Source organism: Macaca mulatta, chromosome 2 (assembly GCF_049350105.2).
Source record: "Macaca mulatta isolate MMU2019108-1 chromosome 2, T2T-MMU8v2.0, whole genome shotgun sequence".
NCBI classification, from domain to species: domain Eukaryota; kingdom Metazoa; phylum Chordata; class Mammalia; order Primates; family Cercopithecidae; genus Macaca; species Macaca mulatta.
Genome location: NC_133407.1, coordinates 28,455,787 through 28,471,991, shown reverse-complemented (window position 1 = coordinate 28,471,991; position 16,205 = coordinate 28,455,787). Strand labels below are relative to the sequence as shown.

Here is a 16,205-nt window from a genome sequence, read left to right as displayed (position 1 = left end):
ATTTTTAAATTTCCCTTTTAAGTTCTTCTCTGACCCACTGGTTGTTCAGGAGCATGCTGTTTAATTTCCACCTATTTGTAAATTTTCCAAAATTCCTCCTGTTAATGATTTATATAGATTAGTCCAAAATAATTGCGGTTTTTGCCATTGAAAGGAATTGCAAAAATGCAATTATTTTTGCACCAATCTAATAGTTTCCTACCGGTGTGGTTGGAATAGACACTTGGTATGATTTCAGTCTTTTAAAAGTTGTTAAGACTTGTTTTATGGCCTATCATCTGATCTGTCCTAGAGAAAATTTCATGTGCACTTGAGAAGAATGCATATTCTACTCTTATTGGATGGAATGTTCTATATATGTCTGTTAGGTCCATTTTCTTTAAAGTATAGTTCAAGCCCAGTGCTTTGTCATTGATTTTCTGTGTAAATGATTTATCCATTGTTGAAAGTGTAATATCAAAGTCTCCTACTATTATTGTATTTTATTCTATCCTTTCAGATCTTTATTTATTTATTTATTTATTTATTTATTTATTTATTTATTTATTTTTGAGTGTTGCTCCATTGCCCACGCTGGAGTGCAGTGGCATTTTCTAGGTTCACTGCAGCCTCCAACTCCCAGGTTCAAGTGATCCTCTCCCGTCAGCCTCCCAGGTAGCTGGGATTACAAGCATGTGCCACCACATCCAGCTAATTTTTTGTATTTTTAGTAGAGACGAGGTTTCACCATGCTGGCCCCACTGGTCTCAAACTCCTGACTTCAAGTGATCCACCCACCTTGTCCTCCTAAAGTGCTGGGATTACAGACATGAGCCACTGTGCCCAGATCAGATTTATTAATGTTTGCTTTATATTATATTATATATTTTATATATTTACAGCAAACATTAGGTGCTGTAACATTAGGTACATGTATATTTACAATTGTTATATCCCCTTGATGAATTGATCCTTTTGGTCTCTCTGTATAGTTTTGTTTTTTTTTTTTTTGAGATGGAGTCTCCCTGTGTCGCCAGGCTGGAGTGCAGTGGTGTGATGTCGGCTCACTGCAATCTCTGCTTCCCGGATTCAAGCAATTCTCCTGCCTCTGCCTCTCCTGAGTAGCTAGGACTACAGGCACGCACCACCATGCCCAGCTAATTTTTGTATTTTTAGCAGAGATGGGGTTTCACCATATCGGACAGGGTGGTCTCGAACTCCTGACCTCGTGGTTTGACTGCCTTGGCCTCCCAAAGTGCTGGGATTACAGGCATGAGCCACCACGCCCAGCCAGTTTTTGACATAAAGTCCATTTTGTCTGACATAAACATAGCTACTCCTGCTCCTTCAGGATCCCCTACTCCTTGGTATTTAATCCTCTTAACTTTCTGAAAATGCATTTGTTTAGATATCTTAGTTTGAGCTCCCCAAGAAGCAGACTCTGAGACAAGGATTTGAGTGTAGGTAGTTTATTTGGGATAAGAGTAGGAGAGTGAAAAGTGAAATAATGAGGAAATGGTGGCCAATAAATAGTGAATTACTAAGCCAGCTCTCACTGTGGGCAACTGGTACTTAATTCTGTGGGGGAAAAATTGGGAGCTGGTGTAGAACACTTACCTCAGAGTTATTCCATCTGAAGAGTGAGGAAATGAGTATTTATACCCTAACTTCTTTAGTCTTTGGCTAAGAGCTGCTCTTGAGGGGTATCTAGGTGGCAGAGTAGGTTATGGTGATAAGAAAAGCCGTTAGGCCAAATGGAGCTGCTGGTAGTTGGAAACCAGGAGTTGTGGTAAGGAGGAGGGATATATAAGTGGATATTAGTAGTATCCTCTATCCCAGGCTTCTGACTCAGCATTGTGGCTCAATGGTGAGCACATCATGGTCTCCAAAGTAGACTGACCCATGTCCACCACCTACCAGATATTCCTCAATAGCCTTTAGTTTCATCTCCCTTTAAAAGAACGAGGAAAACCCTATCACTTTTTTAAACATATTAATCTTTCTTTAAAAATCATTTCAAGCACTTTAATGTTCAAGCATTTTCAGGCTGGTACACTCAGAGCTACACCTAAGAGGATCATTCTTGAACTGCTGCCTCCTGTTATGTGGCAAACATAGTAATAGATGTTGGGGATAACAGAAATAAAAGACATGATTCCAGCCCAGAGGAGTTCCTGGGCAAGTGGGTGATTATTAGATGGTTTATCTAGAGATCCTTTTTCAAGTGAAAAGGGACTTGAAGTGAATCATTTAATCAACAGAAGTATGTTTGTAGGTGCTTTAGAATTTGGGTCAAATCTTTTTCAGTTTCAAACCCTAGCTCTGCCTTGTTGGCTGAGTGACATTTGGTGAAACAATATTTAGTCTGTCTGAGACTGTATTAGTTCATTTTCACACAGCTATAAAGAACTACCTGAGGCTGGATAATTTATAAAGAAAGGAGGTTTAATTGACTCACAGTTCTGCATGGCTGGGGAGGCCTCAGGAATCTTACAATCATGGTGGAAGGCGAAGGGGAAGGAAGGCAAGTCCTACACGGCTGCAGGAGAGAGAGAACGAGTGAGCAAGGAGGGACTTGTCGAACACTTTTGAACATCAGATCTCATGAGAACTCACTATCATGAGAAGAGCATGGGGGAAACTGCCTCCATGATCCAATCACTTCCCACCAGGTCCCTCCCTTGACATGTGGGGATTGCAATTCGAGACGACTTTTGGGTGGGGACACAGATCCAAACCATATCAGAGCCTTAGTTTCCTCAATTGTAAAATGGAATTACTAATGCCGACTACATGGGGTTGGGGATTAAATGCAATAACCTTAAAAGATGGACTGTATTTGAGTAGAAGAGATTACAAAAGGATGAGTGAAGAGAGGGTCAATGGATAGGTCACAAAACTATAGTAATACAACAGAACAAAGATGCAAAAGTGGGTTTGCAGTTGGATCATGGAAGATGTTGAATCTCAAGCTAAAATAGGCCATGGGGACTTTGCAGCAGACAGTGAGGTTTCAGTGTGTCTCAATCAGAAAGGCTGAAGAAAAAGGCCTTCAGTCTTTACACTATCATGATATTCTTTGGTGAATGAGCTCTTCATAGGACTTAGAGCTACACCTTTAGGGAGCTTGGTTTTCTGCATCTCTGAACCACCAACTTACAAATCCTGCATTCATGACTAGGACCATAGAGAACCCTCTTGACATGGTAGAGAATTTGCTTTTATGGAAACCTAAGAACTTGACCCTATCAGGACTAGTCTTGATGCTACCAATACTGGTTCTTAAAATGTGCATTATTTGCATACATTAGTCACCAGCCCATTTTTAATGTTGGAAGAGGAGACTAAGGCTCAGGAACATGGTAGTCTCTTAATTATAGGTAGATTTTCTGAGAAGACTTCAGTCCTACAGGAGTTCAGAAATTTTCTTTTATTCCCAATGAGCTTAAAGGATTGATGGTAAGATTGATGAGAGAGAACCTTCTATTTTAAAATGGGGAATGTTTGGTTTCCAATTGAGTTCTTATATATGTTTATCTGATCTTATCATAAGCTGCTCATGTTTCCCACCTGGAGAATGTGTCAGAGGAAGAAATGAACAGACTCCTGGGAATAGTATTGGATGTGGAATATCTCTTTACCTGTGTCCACAAGGAAGAAGATGCAGATACCAAACAAGTTTATTTCTACCTATTTAAGGTGAGATTTTAACATTTTAAAAACATTTTCTCTCATTATTCAAATGTGCTCCGTCTCCATATGCCAGGTCATGTGTGTGAAGACTTTCAGCTCATGGTACATTTTGCCCTCAGAGTGTGCTGAACCATACGTTTCTTCATGATGGATTCTCTAAAATGACCCACCATACTTTGAACACATCACTGTCTCTGAGAGCTTTCACACTTGTATGCAAAGTTGAGTATCTTGATTTGCATGTGCAAATAGATTTTTCCATCCACCCAACAAATATTTATTGCACATCTGCTCTGCATGTAGCACTAATGTAGGCATGAGGGATAGAACAGTGGACAAAACAGAGTTCTTCCCCTCATGAAGTATACATCTCAGTAGAAGAGACAGTCAACAAGTAAATAATATCTCTGCAGGTGGTGATAAGTGTTCTGAAGAGAAACAAAGTAGGATAAGTGGAATCAGAATGGCAGCGATGGTGGTGAGTTGGGGACATGCCAGTGAGGAAGGTCAGTTAGGATAGCCTCTCTGAGGAGATGGAAGTTGAGCAAAACCTGAGTGGGAGATAGGAGCCATCTGTACAAAGTGCTGGGGGAAGAGCCTGCCAGGCAGAGGGAAAAACAGGTATTTTAGGCCGTGCACTAAGAGAGCTTGAAGTGATGTCCGAATAGCAAGGAGGGCAGCATGGTGGAGCCCAGCGAGCAGAGGAATGAGTGGGAGGAGATGTAGTTGGAGGAGTGGCTGTAAGTCCTATCTCTAATGCTTTAAGAGGAGGAATCAAGATATTCCAAGTTTATTTTGGTATCTTAGCCACCGTTATCTGTTTCTCACTGACACCAGTCACCGATTATTGCTACCATTCCCCTAGCTGTCTCTTCACTAGTTCTACCTCAGCTCCATGTGGGTCACATCCATTCCTTTCCCATAGACGTACATCTCGTCAAGCTTCTGATTAGGCCCGGGACTAACAGATGTGGGAAGCAAACCAGTGGTGGAAATGGAGAGCAAAACTTCAGGTTGCCAAAAATAGATCTATAAACGAGGCTGCCAGAAGGAATAACCTTAAAAGAAAATAAACCTGCTATTGAGGGCATTGTAGATTATGTTGTATTGTGTAACCCTTACAAGGATGTTAAAAGCAAAACAAAAGCACTCAGAGATTATGGGTAGGAAAAGTTTGCCTCTTCTAATAAGAAGCACTGTGCTTCATTTTTGGAAATAACTCCCCTTTAACTCATTTATATTTATTTGTGCTTCATTTTTATATGACAAAAATAGCTAAATTTTCCAGTAAGTTCCCTCTTTTGCTTTGGCTGCTAGGAATCTTAGCGCAAATTTTGTATCCAGTTCCTATAGCTTTTTTCTTTTCTTTGTCTGAACTTATTTAATTCATAATTTTGCCTTTCCCCCTTTTTATTAACTTTTGTCTTTTATTGTGCTAATGGGCTTTTTTGGGTGGTTAGGAGATAGGAGAGGGAGGTAGAATTATATTTTTAAAATTTAATGGATATTAAATTTGGGGATATTAACTTTACAAAGAATAATAAGAGAGAGAGAGAAAAAGAGAAAGAGAGTGGGGGAAGGGAGAGAATATGAACAGCTGGATTCCCCACAGCCATTAACAGGCACTAGACCACTTTAGGCATCCAGGTGACAACTTGTTGACGTGGCTGTGAGGCTTGAGTCATTCAGCTCGAGCCCTGGTAGGTTCACAGTGTTTAGAGCTTCTGTGGAAAAAGATCTTAGTTGAAGAAAAACAAGGTCTGCATGACTACAGCTATTATTTGTCTTGGAACTGTGCTTCCTGGCAGCTCCCCACTACCCTGTTGGAAGTGAAGGTGGTGTCAAGGTTTCCATCCTGTCAGCCTCTTTTTGGTTTATAACCAACCAAACAGGCCAGAAAGCATTGCTCTGCTTTAAAGTACATCTTCTCTCTCTTTCTTCCCTCCTTCATCTTAAAATAACAGTACATATATATTTGCTTGTGGAAACACAGTCCAAAATATTCAGCATTCTCCCCACCTCCTGCAAAAAGTATTATTCTTGGGCAAATGAGTTATAAATAATCTATTCCTTAGCTTCTGAAAGGCAATTCCTAAAAACAAAACAAAAATAATGATTACAATTTTTTTTAATTTTAATTTTTTTGAGACAGAGTCTTACTCTGTCATCCAGGCTGGAGTGTAGTGGTGTGATCCCAGCTCACTGCAACCTCCACCTCCTGAGTTCAAGTGATTCTTCTGCCTCAGCCTCCCGAGTAGCTGGGATTACAGATGTGTGCCACCATGCCTGGCTAATATTTGTATTTTTAGTAGAGATGGGTTTCACATTGTCAGTCAGGCTGGTCTCGAACTCCTAACCTCAAGTGATTTCTCCCCCTTGGCCTTCCAAAGTGCTGGGATTATGGGTATGAGCCACTGCACCTGGCCCATGATTTTTTAAAAAGAAAAAAGGAGAAAGGCAGTTCTGTGTCTCATGTGTCAATAATTAAAGTAAAAATGTGTTATATATTTTAGTAGCATTAAAAAATTTCAGTCTTAGTCTGGGCACGGTGGCTCACAACTGTAATCTGAGCACTTTGGGAGGCTGAGGCAGGCCCTTTACTTGAGGTCAGGGGTTCGAGACCAGCCTGGTGAACATGGTGAAACGCTGTACTAAAAATACAAAAATTAGCCAGGCGTGGTTGTGCATGCCTATAAATCCCAGCTACTTGTGAGGCTGAGGCAGGAGAATTGCTTGAGTCCAGGTTGCAGAGGTTGCCATGAACTGAGATCATGCCCCTGCACTCCAACTGGGGCAACAGAGTGAGACAACATCCCAAATAATATTATTAATAAAATCAGTCTTAGATGTTGAACATAAATCCAGTGGAAAGCTGTGTCCTAAAGTTGAAATATATCTTAGTGCTTACAAGTGTGACCCTGGAGTCTAACTACCTGGGTTTAAAACTTTGCTCTATCACTTACTAAATGTGACTTTGGGCAAGTTAATCTGCCTTGTTAGTAGTAGCACCTACCTCAAAAGGTTATAAGTATTAAATGAGATAATACATATGAAGAACCATGAAGATTGTCTGGTGAAATTAAGGATGCAAATGCCTGCTGCTATTAAGAACTTTTTTATATGCCCACTTATCTCAGCTTCATCATCTTATAGATAAACTGAAGTTCAACATCTCCACAATCCATCAGTTTACCTCCAAATTGAAACCCCCAATGGGCCAAGTTCCTAAATGGTCTTATTTTAACTGGGGGAAAAAAGCAAGCAACCAGAATTATTTGTATTTAATTTTTATGACCAATCTTTAGATATTCTTAGAAACATACACAATGACTTATCTTTATTACAAATTTACTTTTATAAAGATGGGCATAATACTTGAAAGGATGAACAAATGCCCCATACTCATAATTTGTGTGGCACCCCTGGAAGGAGTTGAGGTCTTTGTAAGACACAGTTCAGTGGTAAGACATGGTCATCTTCAACCTTGGTGGTTCATTGATTTCCATTTATCTCTGAGAGAATGGTTTTCATGTTTTGTTTCTACTGAAAAGGCAGTAAGCAGAGAAAGGAGGGATTGATGTTACTTAAATAAATGTGTGGCCATATCTAACTGACCCACATGTAAAAGTTACAGAAGATTCAAGCCAAGATTGAAGGTAAAGAATTTCAATATCAAATTTATTTTCTGCGTTGTTCTTGGTGAGTGGCTCTGTGTTCTCTTTTCTGTTTGCTCTTTGAGAGCTTTAAATTCCAGTGGCAGGAATTAAGAGCAGTGTTTTTGTTTTGTGGGCATTGAGATGCCAGAACAGTTGGCCTGCCTTCTACGGATGGAAGGGAAATGAAAAAAAGACGGCAACAGTGAAAGTTGCCCATTTAGAGCTCTGCAGACTTCCTTCCCAAAGAGCCTGGGCCCTAGATGATGCGTATGCCGTGCAGCTGCTGTAGACAGCCCCTGTCGCCTGGCCTCCTTTGTGCAGAATAGATCTTGGTCTTTCACGTCTTTAAATAAGATCCTCTAGAGCTTCAGCACACCTACAGTGGCCTGGAGGGGCATGTGCCAAGTGTGTAGGGTTGCATACCAGGCCTCTGGGTCAATGGAAAGCCAGAAACAGTAGGAGAAGAGGGAAGTGAATGGAACAGTGGTGTCTGTTGGACCAGCACGGGTGGCCTAGGCTGCCCAGAATATGAAAGATGTCCAGTTCCTCATAACTCTGGCTATGGACATGAAGGCCAATTTGGGTTACCTGATATTCGTTGCCCATTTTATTGACCTAAGGATTTATTTATATATAGTTAAGATAAATAGAATATGGTAACTTCCTTTAAAGGCTGTGTGTGTGTGTGTGTGTGTGTGTGTGTGTGTGTGTAAGAGAGAGAGAGAGACAAAAGAGAGAGGAGAGAGAGACAGACATAGCAATTAAGATTTTTTTTTAATGATTTCTTTGCAGCTCTTGAGAAAGTCTATTTTACAAAGAGGAAAACCTGTGGTTGAAGGCTCTTTGGAAAAGAAACCCCCATTTGAAAAACCTAGCATTGAACAGGTAAAAAGATTTTAAAAAGTCCTCTTTTTATTGGCTTAAGGCTGAAGAAATCTTTTAATCCTCCTTTTACATGTCTGTCTATGGCTTCCCTCCTCCATACCCAGGTTAGAGATGTTTACCAGTCTGTGGAAATTGTCCTGGAGGCTTTGGATCAGAGGTGTATACCTAATTTAATACATGATCTAGCTTTTGCCTTTTAGGGTTGTTATATACTCAGAGTTTACTGTGTGTGTGGGGAAGAAAAACATTAAGTAGAACATGTAGTTTGTAAGAAAACATGAAATGTGCTTTTTCTTGTTGTTGATGCTTTAAAATGAAGTCTTTGTCCATTTGCTTGGCACTGTCTGAGAAAGCCTATTGAGGTGAGGGAATTTAGTAGCAATGTGAAAAACATTGTAAGTCAAGCAAAAAAAGCAAAAAAGAAATAAGATTTTGTACCCAGAAATGGACTTCCTGCTACATTATGATTCCTGGAAAGAAGCCGTTTTACTCAGGGAATCTGTTAAAATGTAAAGAGTTTTTCTGTTAGGTGTTGTCAGTATCTTTCATTAGCATCACTTTTTTAGCCTTTCATTGTTTGGCTAAACAAAAACACTCAGGACTGAATTTTTTGATGAGAATGACTACTGAAGTCATGATACCAGAGTCCTTAAAAGTAAATGCATTTTTATCAGTCAGTTTTCAGTAAATTTTATTTTGCCTCCAAACTCTATGAAATAAGAATTCATTGCTCTTTTATTTGAAATTAGATGAGATGGGAATATTCTATAGAAAGATTAAATTAACAGTTTTTTAAAAAGCCCATAATTCTGAATGATATATATATTTTGGTAAGCTTATTGACTTCGAACAAATGATAGTAAAGAGTTTAAATTTTAGTTGTTTAGTTCAGTGGCAGGCATGATAGCAGCCTTTTGATTAGCATTTTTGTAATGTAAAAACGTAATATTTATCTAAGAACTGCATTATATGTGGGCTACTCTGCTGATAGTGGAGCAATAATTATTCTGCACAACAGTCATATTTTCTTGATTCAGGGTTTTGACCTTTTCAGTTCATGGTTTTGATTTTCTCCTTAATGCTTCAGGATTTCAGCAGGCGTAAAGTCATAACTCACAACCTCTCTGTCTTGTCACTTTTCATCCACTGTGATCTGAGGCAAGATTCCCACTGGGGATTGCTATTTTCTTTTAGGGAAAAGGAAGAGATTTTTGTGAATAGAGAAATGTCTGTTCTTTTGCTAATAACCACCAGTCGTGCTGGCTGTGTGGGTGTTCAGAATTAGTATGATTGCATAGCTGCATGAAGAAATTGCCTTCCCTCTTTTTAAGGGTGTGAATAACTTTGTACAGTACAAATTTAGTCACCTGCCAGCAAAAGAAAGGCAAACAATAGTTGAGTTGGCAAAAATGTTCCTAAACCGCATCAACTATTGGCATCTGGAGGCACCATCTCAACGAAGACTGCGATCTCCCAATGATGATATCTCCGGATACAAAGAGAACTACACAAGGTAATCAGATGCAAGTTCTTTTCCTTTGGCCCCATAAAGCCTGTTACAGACATAAAATTCTACTTGACTCTGTAAGTAGAGGGTTGCCTAGTTATCATTATGACTCCATCTAATTCAGAGATAATGTCTTTATAATTTAACTTACAAACTCCTACTTTTCATTACTGTCATAATATGTTGAGGGGTGAGGGATGTAAATCATCTATACCCAGTATGATAGCCACTTGCCATATGAGCACTTGAAAATGTGGCTAGTTTGAATTGAGATTTCTATGATTGTACCAAAAAAGAGTTTAAAATTGCTCATTAATAGTTTTAAAATATTGATTACTTGTAGAAATGATAGTACATTGGATATATTGGATTAAATAAAATATATTAAAGTTAATTTTACCTGTTTTTACCATTCCATTGTGGCTACTAGAAAATTTAAAATCCATATGTGACTTGTATTATTTATCTATTGAATATCGCTGACTAGATAGCTACACTATAACTCTGAAATTAATTAGAGCCCTCACTCAAAAAATGCAATGACCATATAATGAAGTTACAGAATTTTTTTGGGCTGGGCACAGTGGCTCATGCCTATAATCCTAGCACTTTGGGAGGCCAAAGTGGGTAGATCACTTGGATCAGGAGTTCAAGACCAGCCTGGTCAATATGGTGAAACCCCATCTCTACCAAAAACACAAACATTAGCTGGGCATGGTGTCACATGACTGTAATCCCGGCTACTTGGGAGGCTGAGGCAAGAGAATCACTTGAGCCCAGGAGGCAGAGTTTGCAGTGAGCTGAGATTGTGTGCTACTACACTGCAGCCTGGGCAACAGAGCAAGACTCTGTCTCAAAAAAAATTTTTTTTCTTTTAAAGGGAAGATTAGCTTAGATCCAGAACTGTGATGGAACTGATATCATTATACATATTATCTTCCAGGTTTTGTCCCTTTAAATAACATTTTATATTAGTTATAATGAAAGAAAATGTAGAATTTTGTAGCCTTTGTCTCTTTACTTAACATCATATCAAACAATTCACAGGTTACATTATAGTCCATTGAGTTGATTTACCCTAATTTACCTAACCATTTCTTTATTGCTGGATATTCAAACTCTGCAGATAGTCTTGTATTGAACATATATTTTCTTCTAAAGTGGAAATTTATTTTTATTGCTTATTACTTGCAGAATAATAGAATTGGTTTTACAAATCTTAAACTTGTACCATACAAAATATAATGACCTACATTTATTTTCATTTGTAGGAGTGTGACTTGGGTCATCTATTCTTTTCAACTTTTTTGTAACTTTTCTCTGTTTGTATTTCAGAGGCACATCAAGCTTCCATCAGGGGATATTAGGAAGCTTTAGTGCTTATTTTTTTCCTGATTTAAAGTGGGCAGTAGTATCTTTTGATAGCCTGTCAAGACCACTTGTGCCCAGGTTATTTTCTGTAACAGCAGATAACATGGAAGAATGGTATAATTTAAAATAAGCTTTCCTCTCTGTCATTGACCTAATTTCATGTGTAGCACACCCTTTTCCTCTCTTTCTCTTTACTTTTACAATATATGCAATTTCAGTTACAAAGTATTTTCTCCTTAATAATTGATATTTATAGGAATTGCAGATTTCTTCAAAATAAGTTTTTAAATTATATCTTTATTTCTGTATCTTTCATTTTAGGATTTTACATTAACAATAGTCCTATATTATTGAAACTCTTGTTTATAATAAGAGTTGAGACAATAAGTCTCTCAAAAATATATAGTTTTTAATCCCATCTATGAATAATTGACAAAGCTAAATATTTGTCAAAGCCAAGGCCCTGAATTCATTTGCCACTTTTAACAGAGAAAGTAATTGTTTCATCAAGAAAAAGGAGAATTAATTGTGAAGCAGCTTGGGAGACATTACTATATTTTGTTTTCTTTTTCTTTTTCTTTTTCTTTTTTCTAGAGATAGTGTCTCATTCTGGATCCCAGGCTGGAGGGCAGTGGCATGATCATAGCTCACTGTAGCCTCAACCTCCTAGACTCAAGCAATTCATATATCTCAGCCTCCTGAGTAGCTGGGACTACAGGCACATGCCACCATGCCTGTCTATTTATTTATTTTTTATAGAGATGGGGTCTCACTATGTCACCCAGGCTGATCTCAAACTCCTGACCTCAAGCGATCCTCCCATCTTGGCCTCCCAAAGTGCTGGGGTTACATGTGTGAGTCACTGTGCCCAGCTATGATATTTTAGAAAACAGAAGAAAAATGCAAGGTAGTCTTTGAGAATTACTAAGAAGTTGGTGGCACTTACAAATACTTAAGAAGTAGTAAAAATGGAAATTGGTTTGGATGAGTGCTGGGTTTGAATGGTGTGGGTCCATCTCTCCCTTGTTATGTGAGCTTTAGACCGGTCTCTGGTCTAAAGAGACCTTTGATTTCTTTCTCTGTCCAAGTGTCATGAGTTTTGTATGTATTCCATGGGTGGTTTGTATGTAGTTTCTGACACACAGAACAGGTGCCGGGAAGATGCTCATCATCATTTTCCTCCCATGCACATTGTTCTCTAAAACTCAGTCACTGCCAATGTGGAGCTATTAAGCTAAAGCCTTAAATGTATAATTGAGTGAGCGTGTAATTATTTGAATATCACTTTAGAAATTAAGATAGCAGGGAATAGAAAAACGGCAAAAGAGTCCTTTATAGCCCAGCATCCTGAGCCAACAGCTGAAGGGAAAGAGTGGAGTCAGACAATGGAAAAGAGAAACTTGCTGAGAGAAACTGAAATGAATATGCCCTGATGAGGTCTGAAACCTGCTGATTTCTAGGTGAAATGTAGACCAAGAACCCCTATTAATAATAAATAAGGAAATGAAGGTAGATGACACCAGCCTCCCCCGCGTCCCCACCATCGCGTCATGTTGATGAGGAAAGGGAAGTAGAGAGGAACAACCTGTGAAAATTAGGAGAATCAATATTCAGAGTAAAACCTCACTGCCATGACCACATGGGGAATTAAAAAAACCACATACCACCACAGCATGATGTCTCACTGATACTGATCTTCTCAAAAATGGGTAATATTACTGGCTGCAGGCACCAGCAGGCTTTATCTTGATGTTACTGTAAGAGAACCTCAGGACCTATAACGCTGGTTCAGCTTATAACTTAGGGCAGTTACTGTAAATATTAGAACAAAGATGTGCCGAAAATGTTTGCAGTACATCAGTCTGAAAATGAAGTTAAACAGGATTCTTTGTGGAAAAGACTGGACTTAGAAAATGATTGTGTTCATTACAGAGCTAACTTGTAAATATTTATTCCATAAAAATTAAAAGCAGACTGGACAGTAGTACTGCTTAACTTACTTCTCTGTTCTGAATAAAAGACAAATATAAATAATCCTTTTTTATTTGAGATGGAGTCTCGCTCTGTTGTCTAGGCTGGAGTGCAGTGGTGTGACCTCGGCTCACTGCCACCTTCGCCTCCTGGGTTCAGGCGATTTTCCTGCCTTGGCCTCCCGAGTAGCTGGGATTACAAGTGTGTGCCACTATGCCTGGCTAATTTTTGTATTTTTAGTAAAGATGGGGTTTCACCATGTTGGCCAGGCTGGTCTCAAACTCCTGACCTCAGGTGATCTGCCTACCTCATCCTCCTCAAGTGCTGGGATTAAAGGCGTGAGCCACCACACTCAGCCTAAATATTGTTACATAAGTGTATGTTAACTGTACCTAATATATACTTGCAGAAGCACTGTGGTTATAGAAAAAAATGTGGGCAAATATTTTGAAGTTCCTGAATTTGATGATAGTACACTATTATAATTCCATGAAGAAATAACCCGAAAAGAAAGTCAGAGGATTATGGCTTCTTAAACTACAACTCACCAACAGTCTGCTGAAGGAAAGTGGCAAGTAATTAGTCTTAGATTTTGAATTGTGTAGAACTTTTGAAAATTAAAGCTTACACCCACACTGAGGAGATGTTTCACAAGAATACAGAGCGACTGGGTACAGTAGCTCATGCCTGTAATCCCAGCAACTTTGGGAGGCTGAGGCAGGAGGATCGCTTGAGCCCAGGAGTTTGAACCCAGCCTGGGCAACAGGATGAGACTTCATCTCTACAAAAAAAATTAATAAACTATCTGGGTGTGATGGCATGTGCCTGTGGTCCCAGCTACTCTGGAGATTGAGGTGGGAGGATTGCTTGAGCCCAGGAGGTCAAAGCTGCATTGAGCCGTCCATGATCCTACCACTGCACTCCAGCCTGGGCGACAGAGCACAACCCTGTCTTAAAAAAAAAAAAAAAAAGAAGAAGAAAAAGAATACATAGCAAGTTAGCTGAAACTAACTTGTTTGTTTTGGGAAACAGTTTTATTCAGCCATTCAGCCATTCTTCTATGATGTATAGCCTATTGCCATGTGTACTGAGCATTCATTATTAGACATGTAAATCTAGAACAGAATTTATCAGGAAGCACGCAAGGAACACTAGGAAACAGGAGATCTGACTTCTAGTCTGGACTTCGGTAGTAACTGGGCCTCAGTCCCTGTGAACTAGGGCAGGTCAGTTTATTCCTGAAAACCACAGGATTTTCAGTTCAGCAAGTCAGTAGAATGAGTTGGTCTTCTGTGTTCACGTTTTAAAATTCTGTTCACAGAAGTTACAAATCATCATGATGATGTGAAAAATCTGGGAGTTATTTGAACAGTCAGAAAATAGCATGCAAATACCATCCTTATTAGACATACAAAAATGAATGAACCATCATTTTGCTTCTTTTTAGTAGACCTGAAATCAGTCATGTAGGTAAAATCTTTTCCTACAGTTACTTCTTTGGAGGAATGCATGCGCCCATGCATGTCCATTTCCTTCTTTCTGTCTCACTATGTGCAATACTATCAATCAGTATATTAAAACAAAACTAGAAGTACACACACACACACTGATTCTTTCTGTCTCTTACACACACACACACACACACACACACACACACACACACACACACTGACTTGGCCTCATTGTCTTAATCTACTGTGAACTTTACAGATTACAAAATAAGATTAATCTTGAAAGTTAAGAAAAAGTTGAAAAGTATAAATTGAGGTCTATAAAATGACTTTGAGGAAATGAATGAAAACCCATTATTTGAAAATTTTTACTAGCTAATAACAATCTATGCTGTCTTCTTCTACCCTGGGAAGACTGAATAACCTGTTAAAGCACTTTTGGATAACTTTTTAGGATTTTATGATAATATTTATAACCTATCATCTTTGTAGGAGAAATAATGTCAGTCTTAGAGCCTTAGACGTCTGCAGATCTCTCCTCAAATGGAAATGCTCTTTAGACTCTAAATCAGCACTGTCCAATAGATATATAGTATGAGCCAAAAATGCAAGCCAGATATATAATTTAAAATTTTCTAGTAGCTACATATAAAATGAATAGATATAAGAAATTATTTTGAATTTTATATATATATATCTTTTTTTTTTTTTTGAGACGGAGTCTTGCTGTGTCTCCCAGGCTGGGGTGCAGTGGCTCAGTTGTGGCTCACTGCAACCTCCACCTCCTGGGTTCAAGCCATTCCCCTGCCTCTGCCTCCCAAGTAGCTGGGATTAAAGGCATGCACCACCACACCTGGCTCATTTTTGTATTTTTAGTAGAGACGGCGTTTCACCATGTTGGCCAGGCCGATCTCGAACTCCTGACCTTAAGTAATCTGCCCGTCTTGACCTCCCAGAGTGCTGGGATTACAGGCATGAGCCACCACACCTGGCCAATAATACATATATATATTTTTTACACAATATATCAAAAATACCATTTTGCCTGGGCATGGTGGCTCACGCCAGTAATCCTAGCACTTTGGGAGGCCAAGGCGGGTGGATTGCTTGAGGTCAGGAGTTCGAGACCAGCCTGGCCAACATGGTGAAACCCTGTCTCTACTAAAAATACAAAAATTAGCCAGGCATGGTGGCAGACACTTGTAATCCTAGCTACTCAGGAGGCTGGGACAGGAGAGTAGCTTGAATGGGGAGGTGGAGGTTGCAGTGAGTTGAGATCATGCCATTGCACTCCAGCCTAGGGCACAGAACAATACTCTGTCTCAAAAACTAAACAAAACAAAACAAACCACAAAAACAAAAAATGCACAAAAATATAATTTCACCATGTAACCATTGTGAAAAATTATTAAGGATATATATTTACTTTTTTGGTACTGAGTCCTTTAAACCTCCAAATCCAGTGTTTATTTTACTTTTTCCTTTTTTTTTTTTTTTGAGATGGAGTGTTGCTGTGTTTCCCAGACTGGAGTGCAGTGGTATGATCTCGGCTCACTGCAACCTTCGCCTCCCAGGTTCAAACGATTCTCTTGCCTCAGCCTCCCAAGTAGCTGGGACTACAGGTGCCTGCCACCATGCCTGGCTAATACTTATATTTTTAGTAGAGATGGGGTTTCCTCATGTTCCCCAGGC

The 16,205-nt window shown here is 39.1% G+C and overlaps 1 protein-coding gene across 2 annotated transcripts in view; it reads left to right on the top strand.

Moving 5' to 3' along the window:
• The window catches only part of KAT2B (lysine acetyltransferase 2B), a 116,323-nt gene that overhangs the window by 53,240 nt on the left and 46,878 nt on the right, over positions 1-16,205 (top strand). For both annotated transcript variants that reach the window (XM_028843649.2, XM_028843648.2), the window contains exons 3-5: positions 3,533-3,678; positions 8,121-8,213; positions 9,545-9,726. In XM_028843649.2, the coding sequence (XP_028699482.1) occupies positions 3,533-3,678; positions 8,121-8,213; positions 9,545-9,726 (421 nt within the window). The remainder of the gene's footprint in view (positions 1-3,532; positions 3,679-8,120; positions 8,214-9,544; positions 9,727-16,205) is intronic.